Raw genomic sequence first — 12,966 nt, 5'->3', positions numbered from 1 at the left:
ACTGTTAAAATGTCAATACTACCCAAAGCCATCTGTAGTTTCAATGCAACCCCTAAAAAGATTCCAATAGCATTCTTTACAGAAATAGAGAGAAAAAATTCCTAAAACGCATATGGAACTACAAAAGAACACAAAGAGCCCAAGAAATGTTAAGAATGAAGCACACTTCTTGATCAAACTGTATGATAAAGCTGTGGTGATTAAAAGAATATGGTGCTGGTATAAAAACAGGCCAATAGACCAATGGAACAGAACTCAGAGGCCTGAAATAAATCCAGCCATATGTGGTCAACTAAGAGTTGCCTAGGGAGCAAAGAATATTCAGTGGAAAAAAGACATTCTCTTCAATACATGGTTCTGTGGAAATTGAATATTCACATGTCAAAGAATGAAACTTGACTCTTATTCTTACACCATTCAAAAACACACAAAATAAACTCACTTAGTATTAAAGGCTTAAATTTAAGATCCATAACCATAACACTCCTAGAAGAAAACATAAAAAAAAACTCTTTGACATGATTATTTTGGAAATGGCACCCAAAGCATAGCAATAAAATAAAAAATAAAATAAACAAGTTAGACTACATCAAATGAAAAAACTTTTGCACAGAAAAAGAAATAATTAACAAATTAAAAACACAACCTGTGGAATGGAAAAGCAATATTTGATAAGGGGTTAACATCCAAAATACACAGAGAACTCATACAACTCAGTATTAAAACAACAACAAAAAACTAAGGACAACAAAGGACCTAAATAGGTTTTCGCGAAGAAGATGTACAGGTCCATGAAAAGATGTTCAGCATCACGAGTCACTAGGGACATGTGAATGAAAACAACAGTGAGATATCATATTACACCTGTTAGAATGGCCATCACCAAAAAGACAAGAGGTAACAAATGCTGGTGTGGCTATGAAGAAAAGGGAACCCCTGTGCACTGTTGGTAGGATTGGAAATTTGGTACAGCCACCACGGAAAACAGCATGGAGGTTCCTCAAGAAATTAAAAAGAGAATTGTTATATGCTCCATCGATTTCACTTCTGGGGATACATCCAAAGAATATAAAAACACTAACTCGAAAAGATATCTGTAACCCCACGTTCATAGTAGCATTATTTACAATAGCCAAGACATGGAAACAACCTAAGTGTCCACCAGTGGCTAAACAAAGAAAATGATATATATACAAATATATATTAGAATACTACTCAGCCATAAAAAAATGGGGAAATCCTACCATTTGCAATAACATGGATGAACCTTGAAGACATTATGCTAAGTGATTTCAGTCAGAGCAAAACAAAATACTGGAAGATCTCACTTATATATGGAATGTTTTAAAAATCCCACCAAATTTATAGAAAAAGAGATCAGAGGTGTGTGTGTGTGTGAGGCGGGGGGGTGGTAATTATAGTAAAGTGGTCAAAATGTAGGAACTTCCAGTTATAATAAGGTTATAATGGCCTTTCGGCCAGAACCGCCGTCTTCTAGTAATTCGCCAAAATGACTAACACAAAGGGAAAGAGGAGAGTCACCCGCTACATGTTCTCTAGAAACATGGAGTGGTTCCTTTGGCCACATACATGTAAATCTACAAGAAAGATGATATTGTGGACATCAAGGGAATGGGCACTGTCCAAAAAAGGAATGCTCCACAAATGCCACCAGGGCAAAACTGGAAGAGTCTACAGTGCCACCCAGCATGCAGTGGGCGTTATTGTGAACAAGCAAGTCAAGGGCAAGATTATTGCCAAGAGAGTTAATGTACGTATTGAGCATATTAAGAACTCTAAGAGCCGAGACAGCTTCCTGAAACATGTGAAGGAAAATGACCGGAAAAAGAAGGAAGTCAGAGAGAAAAGTACCTGGGTTCAACTGATGGGTCAGCCTGCTCCACCCAGAGAAGCACACTTTGTGAGAACCAATGGAAAGGAGCCTGAGCTGCTGGAACCCATTCCCTATGAATTCATAGCATGATAAGTGGGGAAAAAAATTAAAAAAAGACTTCTGTGCTGATAAAAATGTTTCTCTTAATTGAGTGGAAATGTGACATCCCTTCCCCCAAATAATAATTAAAGAAAACTCTGTATCACCCTAACCAGTTTTGCTCTGTGGATAGACTGTCAGCCTAAGAACCTAAGGGTCCCGGGTTCGATTCCAGTCAAGGGCACATGCCTGGGTTGTGGGCTCGATCCCCATGCAGGAGGCAGCCAATCAATTTAAAAAAAGAGTATAATGACTATAATTAAATTTCTGTATGATATATCAGAATGTTAAGTAGAATCTAAGAGTTCTCATAACAAGGAGATATCTCCTCTTTTTTAATTTTATCTATATGAAAATATATTTTACAATATATGTACTCTCATTCTGCGTACCTTAAACTCATACAGTGATGTACAGAATTATTTCTCAATACAACTGGGAAAAAAGCCCTGTCTGATGTGGCTCTTGCACCCAAAGGTTGCCAGTTTGATTCCCAGTCAGGGCACATGCCTGGATTGCTGACTCCATCTCCCATAAGTTGAGTGGAGGAGGCAGCTGATCAATGGTTCCTCACACTGATGTTTCTCTCTCCCTCTCCCTTCTTCTCTCTATAAAAATCAATTAAAATTTTTTTAAAAATAAAAATAAATAGAGCTGTAATAAAAGAATAAAAGGTTTCAAGGAGAGGACACATGCTCCAGAAAAAGAACTCAGAGTGCAGTATTAATCTTTCAAGGTATCATTCATTAAGCATGTACTGTTCTAGGCATTTTTTATACATTATATTGATGTGATCATCTCTAATTTACTGATCAGGAAATTGAAGCTTAGAGAGGTTCAATAATTTATTTGAACTCATGTAATTACTAAATGGTAGATCAGGACTCAAGAATGAGAAAAGTATGGACTGAAATATCATTCCTGTTAACCACTGAAACAGCAATTTCCATTAAAGATGGGGACTGGATGTTAGATTACAAACAGTGAAGGAATGAGTGAGAGATAAGGCATCTCAATGTACTACAACTGTGACTTAATAAAGGGAAGAAAGGTGACAGGAAAAACTAATAAAATGTTTTTGTAGTAATTGGACTAGGTATATTTATAGAGCAGAAGAAAAATTTGTGTAGAGAATAAAACTGAAGACATAAGCAAGAAAAGTGACTAAGATCCCATAGGAAGTAGAAGGTCAAGGGATCAATATCTATAGAAGAGCCCTTCTGGACAGTATGGAGGCAGTATTCTTCTTCAGAGACAGGATTGAAGGGAGAGAAGAATAAGCATGCAGCAAAGGGTTTAAAACTGCCACTGGGAAGAATCCAAAGAGAAATATACAAGGCTCATAAGAAATAATATGCAAAGCATTCTGTTATCTTTACAGCATATTGGCAATGGAGAGTTCACCATATTATTTTTGTCAGAAATAAATAAAAGTATCCCATGGGGTTGATTACAGGAAGAAAAAAAAATAGTGCTGTGTTTAGAAATTCTTCATACACAGTTCATCATATAATTCTAACAAAATCACTATTCCATTGTAGGATATTTTTAGTTCTAATTATCCAGATAGATTTTTAACAATGATTAAATTCACCATTTCACTTTGTATTTACTGCTATAATAATGAAAGGAAAACAAAACAATCTAAACATAGAAAAGAATAATGCTTTGCCATTCACAGAAGCTCACAGTGGATTTTCATTACACAAAGGATCAGAACAGAATAGAATGTTTATGAAACCACTGTCAGAGTTAAATCACCATGTCTGTCAGTTAGTTCTGCTATATTATTTTGCTAAAGATCACATCATCCTTAACCCTAACCTACCCTGACTGGAAATGTATATGGCTTTTCCAAAGGAATCTAGAGTGAAAGGTATATATGGGGTCACTTCCAATCTATCACCAGTCTTGGAAAGAGAGCCAATTAAAAGAGGAGACTGTACAGGCAGGAGCTTCTCCCTCTTTTCCTCCAGGCACCTCTTCCCTCTATTCAGATATGAACACGGACAACTGCAGATCTGAACACCTGTTCATCTCTCCTAGCCTCCGTGTCCAACCCAAAGCAGCACCCAGCTTCAGTGTAGCTCACCATTTGTTATTTTGTTTTATATCTGCTAATCAGAGATATATTTTGTTTGTTAATAAGGCTACACATCTCTCATTTTTTCCTGTTATATTTTATCATCACCTCTATGTGTTTTAGCAGTAGAGATGGGATTTAAAGTATTAATTTACAATTCTATCTTCATATGCATTCTTTTCTTAAATCTTCTTAATGACATTAAAGTGATTCATTGTATGAACGAGCTATACTTATTTAGTTCCCCTATAGATGGGCAGTACATTATTTCAAGTTTTATTTTATTAAAAATGCTGTATTCAAATTCTTTATGCATATTTTTTATACACCCCTGCTTTCCTTTAAATGGATTTCTAAACGTGGGCATGATGTGTCAAATTTACTTTCCTATCAACAGCTGTGGAATTATTTAGCTCATGACCTTTCTATCACTATATAATATCTGATATTGTTTTTCCTTTTCGAATCTGAAGAGTGGCATTTCTGAAAATCTTTTCCATTAATGGTGGACTTGAAATTTCTTCCCCCAGTTCACTAACTAAAATATAACTGCAAATATCTGTTCTGGGGTGTGAGAGACTGGATGTAGGAGGATATATTTCTTGATCAAGAATACGTTCTTTGAAGTGGAGGGTGGGTGGAAAGAGATCAACAAATGAACTTGTATGCATATATGCATAACTTGTGGACACAGACAATGGGGTAGTGAGAGCCCAGGATGGAGGAGCAGGCTGGAAGAGGTTAATGGGGGGGGGAAAGGAGGACCTATGTAATACTGTCAACAATAAAGATTTTTTAAAAAAGAATATGTTCTTTGGAATAGAAAGTGTTAAATGATAACGGTTATACTGTACTTTAACTTCATTTACCTCTCTCTTATTTATAGCAATAAACATCAGCATTTGTTTGTTTTAATGCTAATAAGAGGCAAGTTATTATGTATAAAAGAAAATACATTTTAACCACCAAATATAAGTTGATTACCTTGAAAACTTTTAAAAGCTCAAGCTAGCATTTAGAAATCTTTGAAAATAAATATGAACTTCAATTCAATATCTTGGGTAGTTTAAAGGTCTGCTAGCTTGTATAAGTGAGAATTTAATTAAAGTAAAATTTTAAATGTCAAAAAGATTATAGATGTGCACATATTTATAATCCAATGCTTATATCAGTAGTTCATTTTAATGTCTGTAATATGCATAAATGTCTATTATAAATATGCATACTAATTGCAAATAATGGCTCCATAAATAATTTGAAACATTGTGCTTTACTATACTTAAACTATAGATTAAAATACAAGTAATAACCCCCAAACTAAGACCCTTTATTTAACAATTGAAAAGAATCACATAATTGTGAAAAACATTATTGGAACATTTTTCATTTTGGAAATATAACTCCTTTACTAGGAATGGGCATCAGAAATATTTATTCTCTATGCCCTGGTTAGCTTATATTATTTTTATTTCTTATTTGAATGCTTATTGTAACCAGAATATGTGTTTAAGAAAAGAAACACGATTCATTTTTATAACTTTGAATGCCCATGGACCATGTGGTCTCCAGAGTGTTTGCTTAATCACAGCTATGATAACCTTTGTCTTACCTTTTGCTTCAAATACTTAATAGAGAGCAAAATAAATCTTAAAAGCTCATAATTTAAGCAACTCAAAGCAATTTCACAATAAAAAGAAATTTCAGAGATGATTCACGAACATATCCTGAAATCCGCAGAGAATTCTTTCCATGGGTTATTTGAATATTACCTATTTCACTAATTATACCACAATAGTTCATTGTGATCTCTTTTTCTCTAATCCTCAACTCAATCATCTGGTATAGAGAGGGAAGTAAGTTAGTTTATCATGTCAGGTGAACAGTAAGTTAGTTTATCATGTCAGGTGAACCTTACTGTTGTAAGAAAACAAAAGGGAAAAATAATATTAGTAGAATACCTTCATAAAATAAATAAATAAAACCTTAGCAACTACTTCAAAACAAATCAAAGGTCTGAATGACAGTCATCACCTTCATTCTAATGGAATCCAGCAACAGCACAATCATATTTAGAAAACTAGTTGGAAAAAAATGTAAATAATTTTGTCTTTCCTTTCTCGGCATCTTCATTACATTTTATGGTGAGCATTTATTTATGTCCATGGATTTTGCTGTTGGTCTCCTGCTGGACTCTGAAATTCTAGACTCTGACTCCAGATTGCCTGGTTTAAACTCTCAGTTCCACCATGCAGGTTCTATGAACCAGCAAGTTAAAACTTCTTTTGACTTTTTCAACTTGAGCAAGTTAAAAACTTCTTTGGCCTTAGTTTATCATTGTGATTTGGCATGATGAAATAAGTTCATGTAGAGAACATTCTTAGAACAATGGCAAACTGAAAAATGTTAGCTATAATGTCTGGCCAGTGTGGCTCAGCATCTATCTCTGAACAAGGAGGTCATGGTTTTATTACAGGTTAGGGCACATGCCCAGGTTGTGGGCTCAATGCCAAGTAGGGGGAGAGCAGGAGGCAGGAGAACAATGATTCTCTCTTATCACTGATGCTTCTCTCTCTCTCTCTCCCTCTCCCTTTCACTCTGAAATCAATAAAAATATATTTTAAAATGTTAACTATTATTGTTACATATAGAATGTGAACACAATAATACTTCTTACAAAGATAAGAAATAGATTGAAGATGAGCTAAAAGGATTCTACAACCGAGAAGCCCATTGTAGATGCTGAACCCAATGTTCTGCTTACCTGTACTCCGACAGGAAAACTTGGTTTTGTGATCACACAATCGTAAGGTGCCATTACAGCCTTTTTCATCACTACCATCTTCACAATCCTTTTCCCCATCACAACGCCACAGGTCAGGGATACAATTTCCATCAGGTTGGCATTGAAATTCATTCCCATTACAACCAGCAGGAGAACGAACCTCTTAAATAAAAATGAGAGCGAGATAGAGGGGAGAAGCCAGGAGAGAAATTATTTTACTTGATAATATTTTTCTTTCTTTAGACATTTTTATGATGATAGAGAGAATATATATTGACTTTTTATATTTTACATTTTTTTGAATAGTGTTGTTTAATAGCTATGATACTTTCTAGTATTTTAAAATTCATTTCAGAAACATTAATAATAAGAGAAAATTATGTTTATCTCCCAAAGAGTTCCTGAAAATGTCACTTACATTAAAAAAAAGTTTACAACAACATAATGTATGACAATTCTATTGTAATTTTAATTAGTGACTTAATGATTAGATCCTTGAAAGCCTATTCTCTTTGACACATAAAAGAGGTTTCACATTCTACTCTGAATGTTGACTTTGGTTGATATTTTGACATTTCTCTAGTTAATTTATTTTGAACTTTTACGAGATAACTAAGTAAATAATACGTACTTTCTGGCTAATAAAATCTTTATAGAATAACATTCAAAAGTTTGAAAATAAAAAGACCCCATAATAAACATAAACTCTTTAGGATGTAAGATTATAAATCTAGAATCACAACAGACACATAAGAATTTAATGAGGCACTATATATTCAAAATCAATTTATCAATTAATAATTTATACAGTACTCAGATAACTATATTCCTCAAAACCTGATAACTAAAAATATAGGTTAAAATATTCTGGTAAGCATAAGCAAGAATAAGGAAATAAAAAATGTTGGTGATATAGATGATTCATAGTATAACTGAATAATTTGACTGTAATCAGTAGCATATTAAATTTTTATTAATATTTAATATTGTAAGATAAAGTAGCCAGCATCTCTGAATTGTTGTAAAATATTTTAGAATATATATTTATATACATGAGTTTTAATGTAATAAATTTGTCTTATATAACTAATCCAGCAATTAATCTACATATCTATAACAGCAAGTACTCTGTAACATTATAATGAATTTGAAACAGGTTCATGTGAGTTACCTATTATTTAATGTGCTGGTTTGATAGGGATCATGTCACTATGAATTAAGATTGGAATCATTTAGGTCAAAGCTAAAAATAACAATTATATCACCAAGGCAGCTTAATCTCTTAAGACCTTTATTTGTTCACCTGGAAAGTGAGTCTGCAGAGTTGTAAGAAATAAACTGGATATCTGTAAATTATTATTATAACTACACAATTTTGTAATGCTGTTAATGCTTATGATATAGTTTGGTTCCTAATATTTTCCTAATTTAAAGATGTCCAACAACTGTCAAGTGGTACAATATTATAAAGGTGCTCAAAATTGCCTTGACTCTTCGCTCTACTTCCCAAGTATTCATTGCTAGAATAGTAATGAAATAACAACCAAAACTAAAAATATCCTCGCTGAAGCAAAAACACACAGGTAAATCTGTTAGTAAAAAATAGGAGTTCAAATTTAGAGAAAACATATTGAACTAATTTCCAAAAGTAACCTCTGTTAAGAACACTTACAATGCCTGGCCAGCATTGCTCAGTGGGTAAGAATTGACCTGTGTACCAGGAGGTCACAGTTCGATTCTCCATCAGGGCACATGCATAGGTGTGGGCTCAATCCCCAATGGGGGGAGTACAGGAGGCAGATGATCAATGATTCTCTCTCATCATTAATGTTTTTCTCTTTCTCCCTCTCCTTTCCTCTCTGAAATAAATGCAAATATATATATATTAATATCTTTTTAGAAAAGAACACAATAATTATACCCAGTTTACAGAGAAGGCCCTGACTTTAGGCTGGCCATGAAATGCCTTGCAAAACCAGCAAACTCTTTTTTCTACTTTCCTAGTTATTTAAATCCTTCTGACTTCGGATATATAGACTTCTTGATTGAACAAAATGAGTGAGTACACACAATCAATAAAGATGGTAGAGTCTCTGCACATTTGGAAGATATATATGAAATGTGACATAGCAACTTCCCACTATATTTAATTTAGTATCTGCAGAGTATCCTATTTAACACCATGGCCTAACCACTACAGTGGTAAAGGATGCTGAGGTTGGTTTAATGTTACAGAATAGTCACAGAGATGTAAAGTACAGCACAGGGAAAATAGTCAATAATATTGCAATCACTATGTCTGGTGCAGGTAGGTGCTGAAAATATTGGGGGGGGGGCACTTTGTAAAGTATATGACTGTCTAACTTCTATGGTACACACCTGAAACTAATAGAACTATTATTAAATGTAAACTGTAATTGAAAAAAATAATAATTAAAAAAAGAATTGTGACGTCTTTAAGCCTAGTATTCTTCTAAAGATAACTTGAAAATCATGTGATTTCAGTGTTCAGGAAAAAGAAAGGAGAATAATCAAATGGAGTTCCAAGATCCACTGAGCTAAGCAATTCTCTGTGAAGAAGCCACCTTCCACGCAGCACCGAATGGTCTTCGGTTCCTTCTGCTGCTACTTAACCTTCCTCAAAAACAACACAAAGCAAAACCAAGCTCAGATCCGCTGAACTTTATAACCTGCAGTGTGAGCTCACCAATAAATTATAAACACTGTATTTCAGGTAATTGTCACTCAGTGATTTAAAATAATAAATAATGGGAAGTATAACCTATCCATTTTTCTACTTTGTCTAAAATAAGAGTGAAGACTGGCAACTTATATATTCAATCTGCTGCTCAGTAGATATAATTCGGCAAATACACTATTGACCTTTGAAAAATCTGAAAATTTTCTTTAAAAAATCTAGATTTTTTTTTTTTTGCCCTGGACAGTTTTTCTCAGTGGTTAGAGCGTCAGCCCTCAGGCCAAAGTCTCAGGTCTGGTTCCCTTTTACAGGTACCTGTACTGCAGGCTGGATCCCGGTCCAGGTCCCAGGGAGGAGACAGACGGAAGCCAGGTAGACGGGGCGGCACCCGAGCTAATTCCAGGCTATCAGTCCACGTGTGGAGGCGCACCCGGCCATCAGCCAGGTGGGAACAGGGGTGTGCTCCCCCGCAATGGGATCATCAGGTCTCCATTGTGGGCTGTGCCAGGACAGAGGAGGAAGGTCGCCAGCTTTTTTGTACATATGCTTGTTAGTTCCGGATTGGTCCTTTCAAAGAATTTTTCCTTAGCAACATCCTTGGGATTGGTTATCTGCAAGCTGCCTGTCTTAGCAATAGCCATACATTTTAAAGCTCATGCCTTTGGCGCTCACCCTTCCTTCCCCGCCCAGTTGGGGTGTCTTAGTGACTCCGATTAGTGGGGTTCTTGGGTTGTACTTTCCCTTCATGTGGCCAAATGCCAAACCACTCCTGACTGTAGCATGGAAGGGAAGCTCTGCACGCTGGGCTGCTCCTGGAACCCCGGCCACACCTTTTCCAGGACTGGCTTCTCCCAGTAAACTCCCGTCCCACTGTATTTGTTACTTCATTCTTCGTTTTTTCGAAACAATGAACTCGGACTCAACATCCCACATTTTGGTTTCACTGGTAGGGTCTTGTGCAGGAGGCGACCAATTGATGTTTCTCTGTCACATGGATGTCTCTCTTCTCTCTTCTCTCTTCTCTCTTCTCTCTTCTCTCTTCTCTCTTCTCTCTCCTCTCCTCTCCTCTCCTCTCCTCTCCTCTCCTCCCCTCCCCTCCCCTCCCCTCCCCTGCCCTCCCCTCCCCTCCCCTCCCCTCCTCTCTCCTCTCCGCTCCTCTCCTCCTCTCTCTCTCTCTCTCTCTCCCTCTTTCTCCCTTCCTCATCCTTCCCCTCCACTCTCTCTAAAAAAACAAGAAAAAAAATCAATGAAAAAATATCCTTGGGTGAGATTAAAAGCAAAAACAAAAAAATCTAGATTTTCCAGTTTCTTGAAAAGTAGGAGTAGGAAGATTTTTGGACTAGCATCCTTGAAGAGCAATACTGCTGCCTGCTTTACATGGGGCTGGGCTGGATTGTATTCACAGCCCCCTATTATCATAAAAAGAAAAAGATAATTTCTATTGGGTTTTTCTTCCCCTGGCACGTTTTTCTCCTTGGTAGAAGTGGGCAATAGGTCAACTACTCATTGCATTTTCTTTTGTTTCTGAATTACTTCTAGAAAGTTGTGGACCCTTTTTACTTCACTCTTGCTTCAATATTGCTAGTAATTTTACTCTCTTGTCAAAATTAGATTTTCTTCTTTATGAGTCCTTTTTGTCGATATTTGTGAATAATCCTCAAACTCACCATGTTACTCTCTTTTCAACTGCTTTTTAGAATTTAGAGCCAACTTTATGGATCATTTTTCATGATATGTATTTGTTTGCACCAATCTCACTCTCAGATTTACTCATGTTACACATCCTTATTCTGCCTTTGTTTAAATCCTTCCTCTTTACAACCTCTATTATTTCCAGGTTATAGCTTAAATTATTTCTGGAAGCATTCAGAGGGCTATGTGAATAAATAAACAGAATAGTGATATTCATTGAAGTTTTAAAAAGAAATAACATATGGTACACTTAAAATTATCTAATTTAGAAAACACTTTATTACTTTAAGTAAAACTAAATAGCATATACCAAAATTTACACTAATTTCTATTCCTCTATCCATTCTTTATTTCTTTAGGAACTATGTTACCTCAAAAATGTCAATAATAAAAAATTCCATGTTTTATTGAATTATTATACAATTGATGTTTTGACTCTACACATATTCCAGATTTGGTTTCAAAGGTCTAGTTCTTTTAAATCATGTTCTTTATCCATCTCAATGATATAATGGAAAATTCTCAAGAAGAAGATTATGTAAGCTCAGAAATCTAGATAGATCCATCTGATTCAAAAAGAGGCTTACAAAAGATAAATTGTTGTTTGGGGAAAGGGTCTCTTCTACTGATTCAGCAGTATGTCAACTATATATCTAGAGGACTAGTTTTTTAGCTCAATATTATTTACAGCCCAAAATAAGCTTTAGTCACAAATATCAAAGCAGAATCTGTGAAAGGAGAGAATATGCTGCTATTGTCTGATATATATATTTTTAAATTCCATTTGTATTTTATTTGCTTTGTTTGGTTTATCTACTTATGATTCATAGGTGAAGCTACTCATTTGTTTTCTTATTGTAAATAAACATATATCTTATAAATTTAAAATGTGGTATTTCCCTAAGGCTTTTCTTGTCTTTTTTGTTTTTTCTTCTTAAGCTACCAGTGTCTAAACCTCTGTGGGCTGTTATACCACCTACTAAGGGCCAGCGCAAATAACCAGATGGCAATAGTTTTAAAATGAGTCTGAGGAAGGAAAAAGAATATACCATTATAAACACTCACATCTAAATGGTGATATTACTCTCCTGTTTGTAATGCTCACACACACACACATCACTAATGTATACGCCTCCTGGTCTCTCATATTATCCTCCCCAACCTGGTTTGCCTTCCTGTTTATACTTCAGCTGTTAATGCCCCTAATTTTCTTTAAGATTCACTTTATTTTCTAGGATTAGGTCCTTAATTCTGGTGTCTGTAGACTCAAGAAATTCATGGGTTGGTTGTAAGAATTTATAAAATAGAAACTTTACATGATGCTTTGTATTTTTCTTCTGGAGGAAGGGAGTCAGAGCTTTTCTTGACTCATGGCAGATTCCAAGAGAAATGCCAAGACCAACTTCACACTTCTCTCTTTATCTCCATGCCATATACCTGGCATGTGTATGGCATATAATTTTGCCTAAGAATCAGATTAATTAAATTAGATAGATTAAAACCCAGTGAAAAAAAAAGATCACTCATCTACTTGTACTGAGTTTGATTACAAATAAATAAACAGAAGTGCTTCTTGAGACCACCCCATTTCACAGAAACAGAAATTATAAAATAATTATTTTTGGTAAATGTTCAAATAGTCTTAGAAAAATATATATATTTTTTCAATTACAGTTTACATTCGATATTATTTTGTATTAGTTTTAGGTGTACAGCAT

General features: G+C 35.0%; 1 protein-coding gene across 1 annotated transcript in view; it reads right to left on the bottom strand.

Moving 5' to 3' along the window:
- Positions 1-12,966, bottom strand: part of LRP1B (LDL receptor related protein 1B) — a 1,379,523-nt gene that overhangs the window by 636,309 nt on the left and 730,248 nt on the right. The window contains exon 21 of the mRNA XM_036320679.1: positions 6,838-7,020. Coding sequence (XP_036176572.1) covers positions 6,838-7,020 — 183 coding nt within the window. The remainder of the gene's footprint in view (positions 1-6,837; positions 7,021-12,966) is intronic.

This window comes from Myotis myotis, unplaced genomic scaffold, assembly GCF_014108235.1.
Source record: "Myotis myotis isolate mMyoMyo1 unplaced genomic scaffold, mMyoMyo1.p scaffold_m19_p_8, whole genome shotgun sequence".
NCBI classification, from domain to species: domain Eukaryota; kingdom Metazoa; phylum Chordata; class Mammalia; order Chiroptera; family Vespertilionidae; genus Myotis; species Myotis myotis.
This window is presented reverse-complemented; position numbering and strand designations above follow the sequence as displayed.